Source organism: Trachurus japonicus, chromosome 13, assembly GCF_045865225.1.
Source record: "Trachurus japonicus isolate A0001 chromosome 13, Traja_1.0".
Classification (NCBI taxonomy): Eukaryota; Metazoa; Chordata; class Actinopteri; order Carangiformes; family Carangidae; genus Trachurus; species Trachurus japonicus.
In genome coordinates, this window is record NC_140919.1 from 10,826,129 (window position 1) to 10,841,687 (window position 15,559).

General features: G+C 43.8%; 1 protein-coding gene and 1 long non-coding RNA gene across 2 annotated transcripts in view; both read right to left on the bottom strand.

Annotated features, from left to right (window-relative positions):
- The window catches only part of LOC146975462 (uncharacterized), a 125,184-nt gene extending 120,021 nt beyond the window's left edge, over positions 1 to 5,163 (bottom strand). Inside the window, exon 1 of the long non-coding RNA XR_015037441.1 lies at positions 4,556 to 5,163. This is a non-coding gene — a long non-coding RNA (uncharacterized LOC146975462). The remainder of the gene's footprint in view (positions 1 to 4,555) is intronic.
- Positions 5,164 to 13,546: 8,383 nt separating this feature from the next.
- On the bottom strand, positions 13,547 to 15,551 carry LOC146975463 (tripartite motif-containing protein 16-like). The gene has a single exon (XM_085794397.1). It carries the CDS (start codon positions 15,032 to 15,034, stop codon positions 13,982 to 13,984), a length of 1,053 nt encoding a protein of 350 aa, XP_085650523.1. The 5' UTR covers positions 15,035 to 15,551; the 3' UTR covers positions 13,547 to 13,981.
- Positions 15,552 to 15,559: the final 8 nt, after the last annotated feature.

Consider the following 15,559-nt stretch of genomic DNA (forward strand, 5'->3'; position numbering starts at 1 on the left):
GATATAGTAATCTGTGCCCCCCCTCCCCACCACCCCTCCTTAAAACTTGCATCCCCTCCCTCCTCTCTCTGTGAAAATCCCTTCAAGGTGGAACTAAAAATGTCCTGGTGTTTTGCAGACATGTTGTTTTTTTTTTGTTTTTTTTGCACATCCACAGCCGCTCGCTCGGAGGAACAAAGAGCTGCAGAGCGATGCTTCGTCGTCTGTGACCTCGGTGACTTCAGGTTTCATGAGCGAACTCCGCTCCGCCCTGAACGTCTGATGTCGGGGGGCCGAGGAAAGCGCTGCATCATTCGCTGACGTCCGTGCAAAAACAAACACTGACGACGCCGACGGCTGATGCAGAGCAGCGACTTGTGACTGTGACCTGCGTTCAACCCCACAACAACGACGACGACGATGGCAACGACTGCGGCAGTGGCAGTGGCAGTGGCAGTGTCGGCCCCCGTCATCGGCCCGGCACTTCCTCCAGTCCGGTCTCATGCCCTCCCACACTGTCAGGAGCTGTCTCCAAAACCGCCCACACTGGAGTTATGTAAGGGGATAATCCTCTCTAGTCATTAAAATGATGCACAGCGCTGGAGGTATAGAGGGGGGGAAACAACTATTTGCTGCCTATGGTGGAATCAGTGCATTAATGCCTGATGATCATAATACCTCACAGCAGATTATCAGTCCATACATAACCCTACATCCCCTCCTGCGACCTGGACTGTTGTTGCTAAACTGCAGAAGATCATTTGAAAAGCTGCAGCTCCTCTGACACTTTAATGATCCCGGCGTCTCCAGACTCGTTGGCTCTTTTCTCAGACATCTCAATCACTTCTTCTCCACTAAAGAGACGACGAAGAAGAAGACGAAGACCAAGAAGACGAAGAAAAGAAAAACTAATTTCACATGAACGCTCGCTGTGTGGCTCCTCCAACAGAAACAAAATGGCAGCCTCTCCATCATCCAGCAAACCATAAGCTTCCCTTTATTTCCCTCGCTCATTAAACTCTGAATAACTCAGCAGAGAGGCAGAAAGACGAGGCAGAGGAGTGATTGAATTCTGGTGGAGGAATAAAAGCCCCTTGAGGTTGCCATTTTGAATGTGTGCCATGTTGAACAGGCCCGATCCAGAGATCCCGGAGACAATGGGGAGCGGGGAAGAATGGCCTATAGACGGAGCTCCGGCACCAGCTGACACACTGTAGATAATGTACCATGGATGTCGTGTCATTGTGCCGGTTTTCTGGAGGCCGGAGTCACGATGATGACCCACCACGACCTCGCAGGGAGGTGGGCAAGAGGGCGGAGGAAAAGGAGCCAGTGAAAGGAAGGTCAGAGGGAAATCGTGGCACCAGACTTGATATCTCTATTCAAAAGGTGCACTGACAACCTGGTCGCACTGAATGCAATGCGGCCCAATTATTTCAATACAGCAGCAATCCTGGGAAAAAGGGGCGCACGGGAAAAAGAAAAATGGGTTTGACATTCAGTCGGGCGAGCTGAGGGAGGTAACAAGTTCACAGCCCTTTCAGAAAACATGGCCGCCCGCTGTGTGATGGATCACGGAGCCTCAGATGGGCCGGGGGCAAGGGGTGGGACTCGGGGAGGGGACGCATGGAAACCCTGTCCTCCTCCCGGGGAAAGAAGGGAGTCGTCCTGACAGATAGAGCGATGGAGTCCTGATGGTGGAGTCTCCGCATATGGAGCCGAAACAACAATACAGGAGTGGTTCACTCACTGGATCATCAGTGTCTTCAGTCAGACAGAAAAATGTCCCGCATGATCCTTTAATTACATAAAAGAGGCAAAAATCGTACAAGGAAAATGAGTTCTTATTTAAAAAAAGAAGGAATAAATCAGAATTTAATCTGTATAATAATCTGTTTTTGTGGGAACACTGACATAATAAAATGATTACGAGCCAAACCTCCAACATGACCCTGAAAACCAAGTCTCTAACGGCTCTTTAAACTAGCGAGGTCCTCACAAAGACCTCATCTGTACAGTACAATCACACACACACACACACACACACCCAACAAAAAAAGAATAAAATAATAATAAAAAACAGATTCGACAGATTTTTTAAAACATTTTTTTCCATTTTGATATTTTTTGAAAGAAAAAATATAAATATTTTACTGTGAAGTCTGATTTCTTGTCCTGAGCCACAACACTGACGATGTTTAAGAGGCACAACAACAATTTTAATTTCATTGAAACACCCGCAGCTCCTGTGGTTTGGATATTTTCACTCGACCGCGCGGCCTCTTTTATTATATTTCAATTAATTGTGCAGCTCCAGAGTAAAAACAAGAACAAATGAAGGTCACGCTGCACTGGTTTTGTAAAAAGAGAAAAAAAGGAAAAAGCTGAATCTTATTTTGAATGTTAAAAATAAACTTCTACTCTCAAATCACATTTTAATTATCTTTTCTATTGCACATTTTTCGAACAACTCTATATAATTAAATCACAGTTTACATTCTAGTTGTGTTATTTATCATATAATCTGAATAAAAGTGCCCGGGCCAAAGTTAAAGTCAAAGTACGAGACGTTAACAATAAAATAAAATACTGAAGAACATCAACCTCTTATAAATTACATTAAATTAAAGAGTTTCTGATCAATCGTCACAATAGAAACAAAGAAATTACTAATAAATTTCCTCATTTTCACTTTAAATCACAGAACAAGCAAATTTCGTTGTTTCTGCAGAGAGGAACTGGAAATAAAATATTAAAACTCTGATCATCTTTCAACATGTCGACCACAGAGCAGAGACAGTTTCCGTGCGTAAAACTGGGCAAGTGTGCGGAGACGCCCACCGTAACCATGACGAACATGACGAGCAGGCGGAGAGGGTCGGCTACAGTATGTCTGGTATGCCAGAGATGACGACAACGGCCATTACTACAGTAAACACAGTGGAGTGCAGCTTATCACTGAGACGAGAGGAGGACGAGGAGGAGGAATGTGATACCGAGAAAACATTTGTCACTTTCACCTCCACAAATTCACAGAGTGGAGTTATTTTCATATAAAACAATTGGACAAAATCTTAATATCATAATAGATAATATAAAATACGATATGATCAGAGTAGAACATATTCTGTGAGATATATGTGAGTTTTTGTAGAGTCTGCAAATGAATCTGCAACTATTTTGAGAATTAATTCATAATTTTACTCATTTCCAGAATCAGTTTCTGTTCCTTTTCATTCTAAATTTAATTTATTTCAATGTTGCACTCTAAAAAAAGGAACACTAAAATAAATATAACAATTTAGGTTTGAGGAAACTGTGGTTAACATTTTACAGAAATGGACATTTTACAAAATATATTTATAAAAGTAATCACTGTTATGACGATTGACATTGTTACTATTACAGGATATAAAATCCACTCTCCCCCTGTAGCGTCTGTGGTGTGGCCCACTTCCACAGTCCCAGGAATAATAAACCTGTCAACAACAACTCTCGTGGGACGCCACTGCTGACACTTAGTTGTCAGTGGCAAAGCATGCTGGGATAATGGCTAATGGGACAGGCCTTCAGGTCGAGGTGGGGGGAGGGGGGTCTCAGATGGAGACAGGTGAGCAGACTGACAGGTTCAATCGATAAAAACCAAACATGTGACCGAAAAACACACTGTAAAAAACACACTCGTTATATTATGTTAATTAATGTTGTTGTTTTGATTAAAATCTATGATGTCGTCAGAATTCAGAGGTTTAATGTGAATTTACAAGAATAAACTTCATAATAAAACTGACTCGGCTCCTCACGTCACCAAGAAGTTCTACGTCCCAAAGCTCCCTTCACAAAATACTTGAAATGTAATCTTTGCACCGCTACGACCTCCTCCTCCTCCTCCTCCTCCTCCTCCTCCTCTTCCTCCTTCACCACCACCAGCGCACGCACAGACGCGAACGCACGTGAGCGAAGCCGAACAACCAGCGGCCGACAGCGCGTCTCCATGATTTCTGCCCCAACCGTGACCACGTGTCCCGCGTCCGTCTCCCCCGCTCGTCGTCCTCCCTCTCAAACACACATGCGAACACACACACACACATGCACGCACACACACACACACACACACACATGCATATGAAGCGCCGGAGCTGAACGAGCTTCCATACGCAGCAGCTGGAGTTTCACTACTTTCACTACCAACGCCAACGCCAACGCCAACGCCGCTGCTGCTGCTGTGGGTGACAACGGTTGGATGGAGCTGAGAGGAGGTGATGCACGGCGTGTCACTCTTCTCATACAATCCACCACCTCCACACACACACACACACACACATACACACAATCCACACACTCTACACATATATACATCTTAATCCAGCTGACAAGCACGTGTGTGTAGCCACAACGCACAGCTAAACTAGCAAGGCAAGGCATCTTTATTTATACAGCGCATTTCATACCAAGGCAACTCAATGTGAACAGGAGTTTGGCAGCAGGAAAAACAAAAAAACAAAGAGAAAGAGGGAGAAAGAGAAAGAGAGAAAGAGAAAGAAAGAGCAGTTGTTTGGTCTTTCTGGGCACTGACCTGGACACGGCGCCGGTTTGCCTCTCATCTCGCTTTTCTTCTCAGATTTCACACTCCAGCTGCCTCCCGGCCGCCGTTTGAAGTTGCTCCCTCCGCTATTTCTGAGGTAAAAGTCGTTGGCAAGAGGAGGGAACGAGGGAGAGGAAGAGGGAGATGGTGGGGGGTGGAGGGTGGGAGGTGGTGGAGGTGGGGGGGTTGAAGTCTTTCCTCCCTCTCTCTCACTCTCTCTCTTGCTTTCCTTTCACTCATCCTCCTCCTCTTCTTCTTCTGGTTATTTTCTTTTACTTCCTCTTGTATTTTGCACTAGCTGAAATCTGCACCTCCTCTTGCTTGCTCTTCCATAGCAAAAACAACAAAAAAAGGGAAAACACACTCAGCACTGGGAGAAAAGGAGAAAAAGAGAGAGCAGCAGCAGCAACAAAAGTCTGCTCAGTCACCTTGTCTCTCCCTCCTGTTCAAATTTAGAGGCTGGATTTCAGGCTGCAAGGCAAACTCTACTGGGCATGCCCACAACCGAGAGGCACACTTTGTAATGAACGCTCACTTCCTCTTGTTCTTCTGGTTCTCCCTCCCACCCTCCGCTCACGGCTCTTTCTCTACCCCTCCCTTCCCTCTCTCCCTCCCTCCCTCCCTCCTTCCAGGTCTCAGTACAGCGAGGATTAGGAATGCTGCTCAGACCTAAGTCCACTTGGCTCCGAGGAGCGACGCTTTTTTCTTTATTAAAAAAAAAAAAACCACACACACAACAACAGGCCGAACAGAAGGACAGAATAAATCATGATAATAATGTTATAATATTACAGCATGCAGTTTTATTAGTCAACGTCATTTCAATCGCAAACTTGCCCCCGACTGCCAAAAGTATTAGTGTCGTTGTTGCTCTCGGTTTTCCACCGCATGCGTTTGAGGTTTTAGGTTTTAGGGTTTTCGGTGGCTGTCTAGACTACAGTGATGTAACATTTAATCCAAAATTAATGGACATGTCACTGGAAATGGCGAGGCAATCAATTCTGATAATGAAATGTGCTCATGGGAAAAAATGTTTCCTGCATCACAAGATAAGAAAAAAAATCTGATCTGGATCCATGTGATAGGCGTCCTATTAAAAAGCCCGTCTGGTGCTGCACTGCTGCAATATTGCTAAAAAAAAGAGAAAAAGAAAGAGAAAATAAATAAATAAAAGTCAGAGTATCCAAGTATTGTTTCCTCTGGTCTTTGCACGGCGACGTGTGACGTATTTGTTTAGCGAGTCAGCCTCGTGTCTGTGCTATCTCGGGCTCCCCACACTGACCCAGATTCTCCTCAGCACACTATCAGGACACTATGTATCAAAACCAGGCTGTGGAATGAGGACAGCAAGTTCACAGAGCGACAGACAGACAGAGAGTAGAGGAGGAAGAGATACAGGCGGCGAAAAGTTGCCCCGGCATCTGTGTTACTAACAGTCAGAGAGGATGATTCATATCCATAGAAATGCTTTGCAATGACAGAAAGCCTCCAGATTCAGGGTAAAAGAATAAATACAAGTCAAATAATCGCACAAATAATTTGGCTGCTGCTGCTGCTGCTCAGATCTGGAGGTTGGTGTTGAGACAACAGTGTAATCCTGTGGACATCCTGAGCAGAGCGTCCTCCATCTGCACCGTCCACCCAGTGGGGGCCAGGTCAAGGAGGAAGAGGTCCAGACGGCTGGAGGCTTGACCCCGAGAGGTCGGAGGGTCATGGGAAACAGCGGGTCAGTATAAAGATGAGAGGTCAATGCCACCGCTGGGCGAGCCAGTGTCGGCGTTGTCGGCGGAGGGGGGGGTTGCGGTGTTTGCCAAGGTTGATGGAGTGACAGAGGAGGGAGGGGAGGGGGAGGAAAGTGTAAAGAGGTCAAAATTAAAAGCTGCGAAAGTGGAACAAAGGAGGCGACGGGAGTCATGGCCGAGGTGTCGTCAGTGTTGACTTAACCGTGGGAGAGTAAACACGGCAGAAAGAGTCACGTCCACAGGGTTTGTTTAGCAGGAAGTGATTAGTATGCCTAAGAAGAAGCTGCTCTGTACAATGTGGCGTCCGACATCTAAAGCCGAAAGTGTTTATACCTCCACACTTGAGGCGGGAAATAAAAAAAACGCTGACGTCATAGCCTCTTCCTGGCTGCCTCTGATCTCTCACCAGAACTTTGTGTTCTTGTGTCTTTGTAGTCTTGAGCTATAACGAACAAGGGTGAACATTTTCCCACTATCTCTCCTGGAAGGTACTCAGGCCTTTATATTTCTGCAAAGGTAAGTCTGGAGAGCTTCATTTGCTGCAAGGACTTATGGGTAAACAAACACACAGGTTGGAGGTTGGAGAGGTTGGGTCCAGAGCTTCAGATGGACTCCCCAATGATGGTCAAGTTCGGTATGAATACAAGAACGTAACACCCGTAAAGACGAGTATGTAAGAAAGCAGCCACTCGCATGGGTCCGAATGACGTCAATGGCCAAGGTCCTGTTGGTCCTGAGTCGTCCAGACTGGACCCAGGACACGGGACGAGCTACATCACATGACAGTCCAGTTGGGTGTAGGATCAGTGGACCGGCTGCTCGGTCCAGTTGATGTTTGTATTGAAACCGATCCGACCGTGATTGGACCCTTCTGGACTCCAGGGTACCGTTAGTTCTGGAGTTTCACAACCTTCAAACATCCAGCTCAAGAGCAGAACACAGGCCCTGAATAATCAACATTTGTGTCAGAGTGAGTGTTCTCTTCTGTGCATCGCCGCTCAGACTGCATCTCTGCAGCCTCCTGTCAGACGGCTCCGCTGTCGGGAAACAAAAACAGACAAATTGGCCTCGGCCGTGTCAGAACCATCTGAGCCGGCGGCTGCAGCCCACACCGGCCTGCTCCTCTTAGTTCAATACTGACTCATTAGCCCTCTCATCCCGGCCTCCGAGGACCTGTGACCCCGGCTATTGTCTGGCCCGGGCCGATCCTGACGAGAGCCTCGGCCCCGAACAAAGCCTTGTCATTAACTCTGGCGTGGCTGCCCCCTCAGCCACGACGTGCGGCCCCCAGGAGCCCGTCTGGGATGAAATGAAGTGGGTCAGACAAACACGGCGCACCGTTCATCAACTTTAACCCCTCTGACGACCACCAACCGGCCGACCTGCCGTCTCTAGAGGGCAGTGGGGGGGGGGCACACTGTTTACAGGCAATAGATGAATAATGTTCGTCCACCTGCTCCTGTGCAAACACAGATGTGTGAGAGGGGTATTGGTGGACTGCAGCGAGCCGACACTAAGTGCACGGGGAAGGGGCGGTGGAAAGCAATAACGGAGGCGAGGCGGCGGCGGCTGTTTTGTTTTCTCATTCTCTCAGTCAATAAACCAATAACAAGCAGCTGAAGAACACACAGACATGTTGAACTTGCTAAGCAGCAGTGCGGTCCCTCTATGTGAGAATCTGGGTCCATTGATCCCACGTCACGGACCCATCGCACAGGAATGATCGCACAAGGATCTAGTTCATAAATGATATCAAATCAATCAATTAGAATATTTCAAGTCATGACCAGCAGCTTTAAATAATAATAATTTATACATAGTTAATTACTTCATTAAATTAAATCAATAAGTTTGGGACCAAATAACCAACAAAAACCAAACAGATGAAAGACAAAACGACATCTGACATTTCCCAGGTTTTACTTTATGCGAGTGGACGTGAAATACCCACAATACCTCTTTGTCACACACTTTCACTTTCCATTGATAAAACACTTAATTGATTTTACAAAAGCCTCAGTCGAGTCTTGCCGGATTTTGCAGGGACGTGGTTTTAGTAAAACTATCGAGCTCACAAAACACTGAAAGCATCATTAGTGACAGACATTGGCAACAGCTTTTACTTCTTCCACCTGCGACAACAAACGACGGGAGGTCTGCAGATCAGATGTGTGATGTTTTTTTACGAGTCCGACTCATCAGCCGAGGCCGCCACTAAAACATGTTCCAGGTTCAGCGTGAGATTTCCCTCCTGTGCTTTGCGGTGGCTGATTTACAGCCTCTGCATGTAGAGGAAACCCACGCACGCAGCACTAGCGCCACTCATTGGACCAGAATCGTACTGCAGTCAGTGACTTTCAGTTCCTGCAGATAAAGCGTCTTTGTGACTTCATTTCTCTCAGAAGTGAGAAAATTAAGAAGTTAGACACTCAACTAAATATCCACACACTATTAAATGTTTAATTTATCATTTATAAAACATTCTTTCTACATTTATACTAATCAGTCTGTAGTTTAGAAACACTGTTAGTTTAACTCTAGATTAATAAAGTTATCTATAATAAAACATATATGAACACATTCACTAATATTAGTTCATGTCTAAATCATTGTCTGTATCAGTGCAGCATAAATGTTCATTTAAATAGTTTGATCTAATGAACCACTGATATCTCTTAAATAACTGGTCTGTAATTTATATAATATTTGGTTTATAAATGCAAAATCTATAATTTATCATGTAAGAAAATACATAATCTTTAAACACTTTATAAATTAGCATATTAATTAACATCTAACGGTGTTAGGGTTTATAGACTCATTATTATAAGTACAATGTTTAGTTACCAATATCTTAACGAGCTGATTAAAGACACTCACCTGCAGTTGCAAACGATGTCCTCACCGTGGATGTTGGTCATTACCGAATTATCGGTCCTATTTAGAGTTCCCACAAGCGTTTGCAATGAAGGAGTTCAGTAAACAAACATTCAAACCGTCTCTGTAAAGGAGATGATGATGGTTTTAGACACAGATGAAGCAGCAAATAACCATCTCCAGAATGAAGATACAAAACATGTGAGTTCCTCCTCTAAAACTTTCAGCCCTCCCCACATTTATCAGTGAGACGCCTCAGTGAAGCACCCGCCCAGTGTCCACAGGTGAGATCATCATCCGAGGCTGAAATCCTGATGAAATCCAGTGGGACCATGAAAACATCCATCGTTTTATCTTCTGTTTTGTTTAGATTTTTACCAGATCCATCAGTGTCATTCATGTCGCCCCAGTCCAAGCTCCTGATCTTAAAAACACACTTAGATTGGACCTACCTGCTGAACGTGGGTCGCTCCCATGTGGTCCGGTCTTGAAGCAGAAGCAGAATCCCTGACCACAGCTCTCCTGCTCCCCTTTTATACTCTGGATTGAGCGAATAGATTTCCAAGACAAAAAAAAACAACAACAAAAAAAACCTGAGTCCACACTTCAATTGATCTGATCTTGAAAAAAATCCACATTGTCATTGATGTCACTCTTTGTTAATGCTTTTGTTGGCGAGTGCAGGAGAGTGATTCACATCCAAACAGCCGGCATCAATCGACGCTCTATTAGGAGACTCTCCTGTCGTTAGGCAGGAAAGGTTATCAGTCCGACTGTTTTGACTCAGCGCTGCAGTCGATAACATGAAAGAGTGCATCTGGACTTATATGACGCTGGCACAGAGGATTTAAGTATGTTATGGACATGTTCCCCCAAGATTATGATGTAATCAACGAACATTTGATCATTAAGTCTCAGACCATTACACTGTCCACGGCAGAGTATCGGGTTTCCTGTGCTTTATTGTTACAAGGCTCCACCTTTATTGAAAAGGGTCGTGATGATTATTCAAACGTCCTGATGCCTATTGAGCCGTCAGGACGAGGCGCACAGTCGAAGGCTTCAAAGTTATAGCTGCTTTCACGCTGTGAAAAGGAAGAAGGGCCCTCCTTGTCTCTGGGGCCTCCGTCACCGATAATTAGTGATCAATCACAAATTGGTTTAAAAGCTAGAGAGTGAAGAGCGCTATTAGGGCGTGATGATTCACTGCTCTCCAATAACTGCTGTGGATTTTTTTTTACAAAGGAACTGAGGTCCTCCTGTTTGTTGAGACTGATGTCTTATACAAAGTTACTGCTGATTTTCATTTCTTGTCCATAGTTGAGCTTCATTTGCACATTGTGATTAAAATGGCAGTCATTTTGCGTCATAAGATGCACACAATGGACCTCATTCATCAAACCTGCATAGGATCTGGTGTAAAACATAAGTGTATGCCAGGTGTCGTCAGGGAAAGGTGTGTACGATGCTGATTTTGGTGTAAAACTGGTGGGGGGCAACCGCCATTCCGACATCCCACCAGTCCGACATAGGCCTCTAATTGTCTAAATGGAAACACTTAATTTTTTATCAAACGTCCCATCAATCTGACAATTCTTGCCTCTTATGGTCGGAATGACGGTATTTAAAAAAAATTTTTTAGACATCTTGCCTTTCCGACAATTCCTTTAAAAGCATTTTTTCCCCGAAGATTTGGCACTGGTTGGGCTTACGCAATGATGAAAGGAGTTGATTAAGTTTAGTAAAAAAAACTAGGTTAGACAGGCCAGATAAATGAGAGTCCAGATGAGTAGGAGGGAGTCACCTGTTGAGTAACACACATTTCCTTATATTGAAAGCCTTGTCGGAATGGCGGTATGTCGGACTGGTGGTATGTCTAAATGGTGGGATGTCAGAGTGGTGGGATGTCAGAATGACAACATGTAACCCAAACTGGCATGGCGTTGATAAATCTGATGGCTGAAAACTGTAATGTAAAATGTGAAATGTAATTTAAGTGTCCGTGAAGGTTTTCAGGCATCCAGGTCATCGTAGTCGTTAAAGTGCTCAAACTGAAGGCAACTGGACTTCTTTAGATTCTTGAAGACGTTTCGACTCTCATCGAAAAGGCTTCTTCAGTTCCTAAGACCCGTGTGGGAAACTCAGGTATTAAACCCTGGGTGGGGGCTGAAACCTTGGAGTCGTTAAACTAACAAGGCTCCAGGTGTCATAATTGTAATTTAAATACCACGCCCCAATATATTCCTGCTGTAGAGACCTCATCCTGGCCCCTTTACGACATGAAGACATGGAAGACCGCCAAGAAGAGGAACCTTACTAACAGTACCACCTTCAGCAGGGAGAGGGCACCATTGGCAATTGAATGGTCTTGTAGGCTACTTTACAGTTTTTTTTCCAATTTTGGTTTTTACAAAATACTTAACACAATACCTCATATATCCTGCAAAATGAAGCACTGCAACCAAAACTACATATACCATTATCAAAATCAAACTTTTGCACCAAATAGCACACACGTCATTCATATTACCAGATTTTTTCTCACCAACTACACACTGTTGGGCATAATGAAAAGCACTCTCATCTTTAGTATGTCTTGCCATACTGTAATACTAAAATAGTTCAAATTGTAGAGAATTTCTTCAGAGATTGTTCACATGCACAGAAATATTTGCAGATACACACACATACTGTTGAAAGTCAGTGCAACACATGCACAGCAGATATATTTACAATGGAGTGAAGAAAAAATATAAATACAGTAATATATATATGATCACAAAACAGTACTATGAACTGAAAAAGGAAATTGCAGAAAAAATGTGGAGAAGAAATATAGAAAAACTCTTACTCTTCCTCCCACTCTCATTCTCACCCCCCCTCTTCCACTCTCTGCAATGTACAAAAAAAAAAAGCTCATCTGTGGGCTTTTACAGTGCTCACCTCCTGAAAGTGGCAACAATTACTGTAACCATTGAGGTGTTTGGCCAGGTGACACATATATTGGCCAATTGGCTCATGAAGTGTCATTTTGAATGGCAGTGTTTTGAAATGGCAAACATGTGACTTTATGTCACATTGTTGTGTCTTATGCAGTGAACCGTCTTCAGTGCATTTACAGTAAAAAGTGACATTTTGAATTGCAAAATGTGTGTAAAGCAGAAAATGTGTTTTAAGTTTTGGAAAATTGAGAGGAAGTTTTGCTCTCTGCGTGTCAGTTTAAATATTTGTGCTATGCATGTCATTTTAGTGTGTTAGCAATTGAAAAAAAAAATGGAAAAAACTGTAATAGAGAGATAGTTTTTGTGATTGATAAAAGTGTAATCATTGGTGGATGATGGTGGTATACATAATCACAGTTGGTGAGCATCAGTGTTTGGGATATCAATGTAGGCTGCTGCTGCGTAAATGACTTCATAACCGTCAGCACCAATGATGACACAGTCCAGCTGATGGAGGGTTGTGAAACACCAGCCCGATCCCCGATCTCCCGGCTTTGACAGATCCTGGAGGCCGGTGCCATTCCTGTTCAGAAGCAAGTGCTCTACACATCAGAGTTTTTGGAGCGGCTCATCTGCCTCCTCAATGTGGACTCCAGTGTCCAGCAGAGAAAGAGACTGAGCAGCTGTCCATCACTCTCCTACTACTGTACAGCTCTAACAATCATTTGACAAATCAAAGCTTCTGTTTAAACAGCTTACTGATAAGCATGCTGTCACACTGTAGTATATCTGTCAGGCTACACATTAACCTTAATTCACCTCAGTTACTCGAAATAAAAGTGGAGTTAAGTTCTAAAGTCTTCATCAGTATGATCTGTTGATAATTATCCGACACAGCCTCTGTCCTGTATGTAATATGCTGGGTCAAATGTGTGTACACCTGGTGTGAGATTTTTGCACTTTCAGATTGATAAATGCCGATCCTTACGTCAGATTTGGTGTACACCCAGTTTTTTTCTGTACGCACGTTTGACATATGATGGCCAGGTGAACAGTGTGTGTCTATTCTCAAACTAGAAATCTGAACCAGGAACCAGTAAGTATGGTAACACTTTATAATAAGTACACACTATTAAGCATTTGTTAAGCATTCTTTATTTATAACGCATGAATACTCATTAGTATGTAGTTTATAAATAGAGTTAGTGCTTATCAATGATGAGTAAAACATGTTTAACTGTGTTTATAAACTACATACTAACGATGAATTCAGTATTTAATGCTTAAATAAGGTTTAATAGTGTGTACTTATTATAAAGTGTTACTAGAAGTATAACCAGTCACTAAATGCACATAATGAGAGGAGAGTCAGTAAATGAATGATCTCTTTAATGACAGTAGGTAATGTTTCAAGACAATTGAATCAACAAACATTTACAGCACAGAGTATTTTTGATTTTCTTATGTAAAAAGTTAAGTTTAGAATAAAATCATCGTGAGCAGCTGGACTGTAAGCTGCTCAAAACTCAAACATCAACATCAGATAAGGTGATAAAGAACATGCACAGAAATCCCATGTGAAATCAGCAGATTCTATTCTATTCTATCATTGTAATCAGAGGAAGTACATAGTTAACCCAAACCTCCGTCTTTTCCTTAAATCTAACAAAGATGTGACAGTGATATTGATTGGTCGTTTCCCTCATGATAATACACAGTTTTGAATCCAGTGTTATTTCCTGTTAGTATTTCTGATCCAGCTCCTGTCATGGCTGCCCCTTGGATTATTATGGGTTATTTGCCTCTTTTAGGAGCCTTCTTGATGAAAAGAGGTTTTTGTATTACCTCATTGCCTGCTATTTTTTCTCTGACAGAACTTCCAGTATTTTATCTTTGATCTTTGTCACAGCTGCTGTGACATTATTAAAGTTCACCGGAAAATGGGGACAGACAATTTGAGGGCCTATAGATGCACTGAGTTGTGACAGTGAGAGGTAGTTGTGTAGAAACTGGTTGTGATCTTCTACCTGTGAGAGCTCCTCCAGCTCAGCGTCTCTCCTCTTCAGCTCAGTGATCTCCTGCTCCAGCTCCTCCTGATCCTTTTTGACCCGACTAACTTCAGTTTCCTGCTTGGATCTGATCTGCTGCTTCACATCAGACAGTTTCTTCTCCAGCAGACCCATCAGCTCAGTGAAGATCTTCTCAATGTCCTCCACTGCTTTATCTGCAGAGCTATTGACATCCTCCATTCGCTTTTGACGCCTCTTCACACGTTCTTCTCTGTTCTCGATTGCCTTCTGGATTTGTTGTCGGTTTAGCTCCAGCTCTTTCTGCCTCTCAGTTCTTTCTGCTGCAGCTGAGACTGTGTCGTGGCCTTTATGTTCATCCACAGGGCAGAGATAACAGATACTCTGCTGATCAGTGCGGCAGAACATCTTCATCACCTCATCGTGATGGGAGCAGATGTTCTCCTGGAGCTTGTTGGAGGGCTCCACCAGCTTGTGTTTCTGTAATGGAGGTGCATCATAGTGAGGCTGCAGGTGTTTCTCACAGTAGGAGGCCAAACACATCAGACAGGACTTGACAGCTTTCAGTTTTCTCTCGGTGCAGACATCACAGGCCACATCTTCAGGTCCAGCGCAGCAGGGGTCAACAGAATTAATGAGTCCAGTCCTCTTCAGCTCCTCCACTATATCAGCTAACATGGTGTTTTTCACCAGGACCGGCCTCTGTGTGAAGACCTGCTTGCACTGAGGGCAGCTCCGGATCTCCTCCTCCTCCCACAGTCCTTTGATACAGGTCCTGCAGTAGCTGTGTCCACAGGGAATAGACACTGGATCCTTCGGGAGATCCAGGCAGATCGAACAGCACATTTTTTTGCGGTCCAGCTGAACTCCTCTCTGCGCCATTTCAGCTCTCTGTCAGCAACAACTGTCTGAGTTTCGTTTTCTGAGAAATAAAACTAGCTTAAGCTCTGATCTAAACAACATGTGTCTCTGTAGTGAACACTGTGTGTCTGCTGTTCTGAAATTGTAGATCTGAAGTGGCGGGAACCAGGAAGTATTCCACAACAGAGTGGAGCTCGCTGTGTTTGACAGCAGGAAGAGAAGGGAGGGTGATCCAGCTTTGACTTAGGGAGAGAGGCAGATTCATACTTTATGGTATTGATACCGACATCAATGAACTTGTTCATGTCTGATAATGATGCAGCTTTTGCACAAAATTCAATTGCGTTCAATTATGAATATTTCATCAGCTTGTCTGAAGGTGAGCTTCATTTGTACAGTTTAATTATAATGGTAGTTATTATGTAACGAGTCACTAAATGCACATAATGAGAGGAGAGTCAGTCATGAAAAGAGTTTTTTCCAATACCCCATTCTCCGCTAATTTCTCTCTGCCAGAACTTTCAGTATTTTATCTTTGATCTTTGT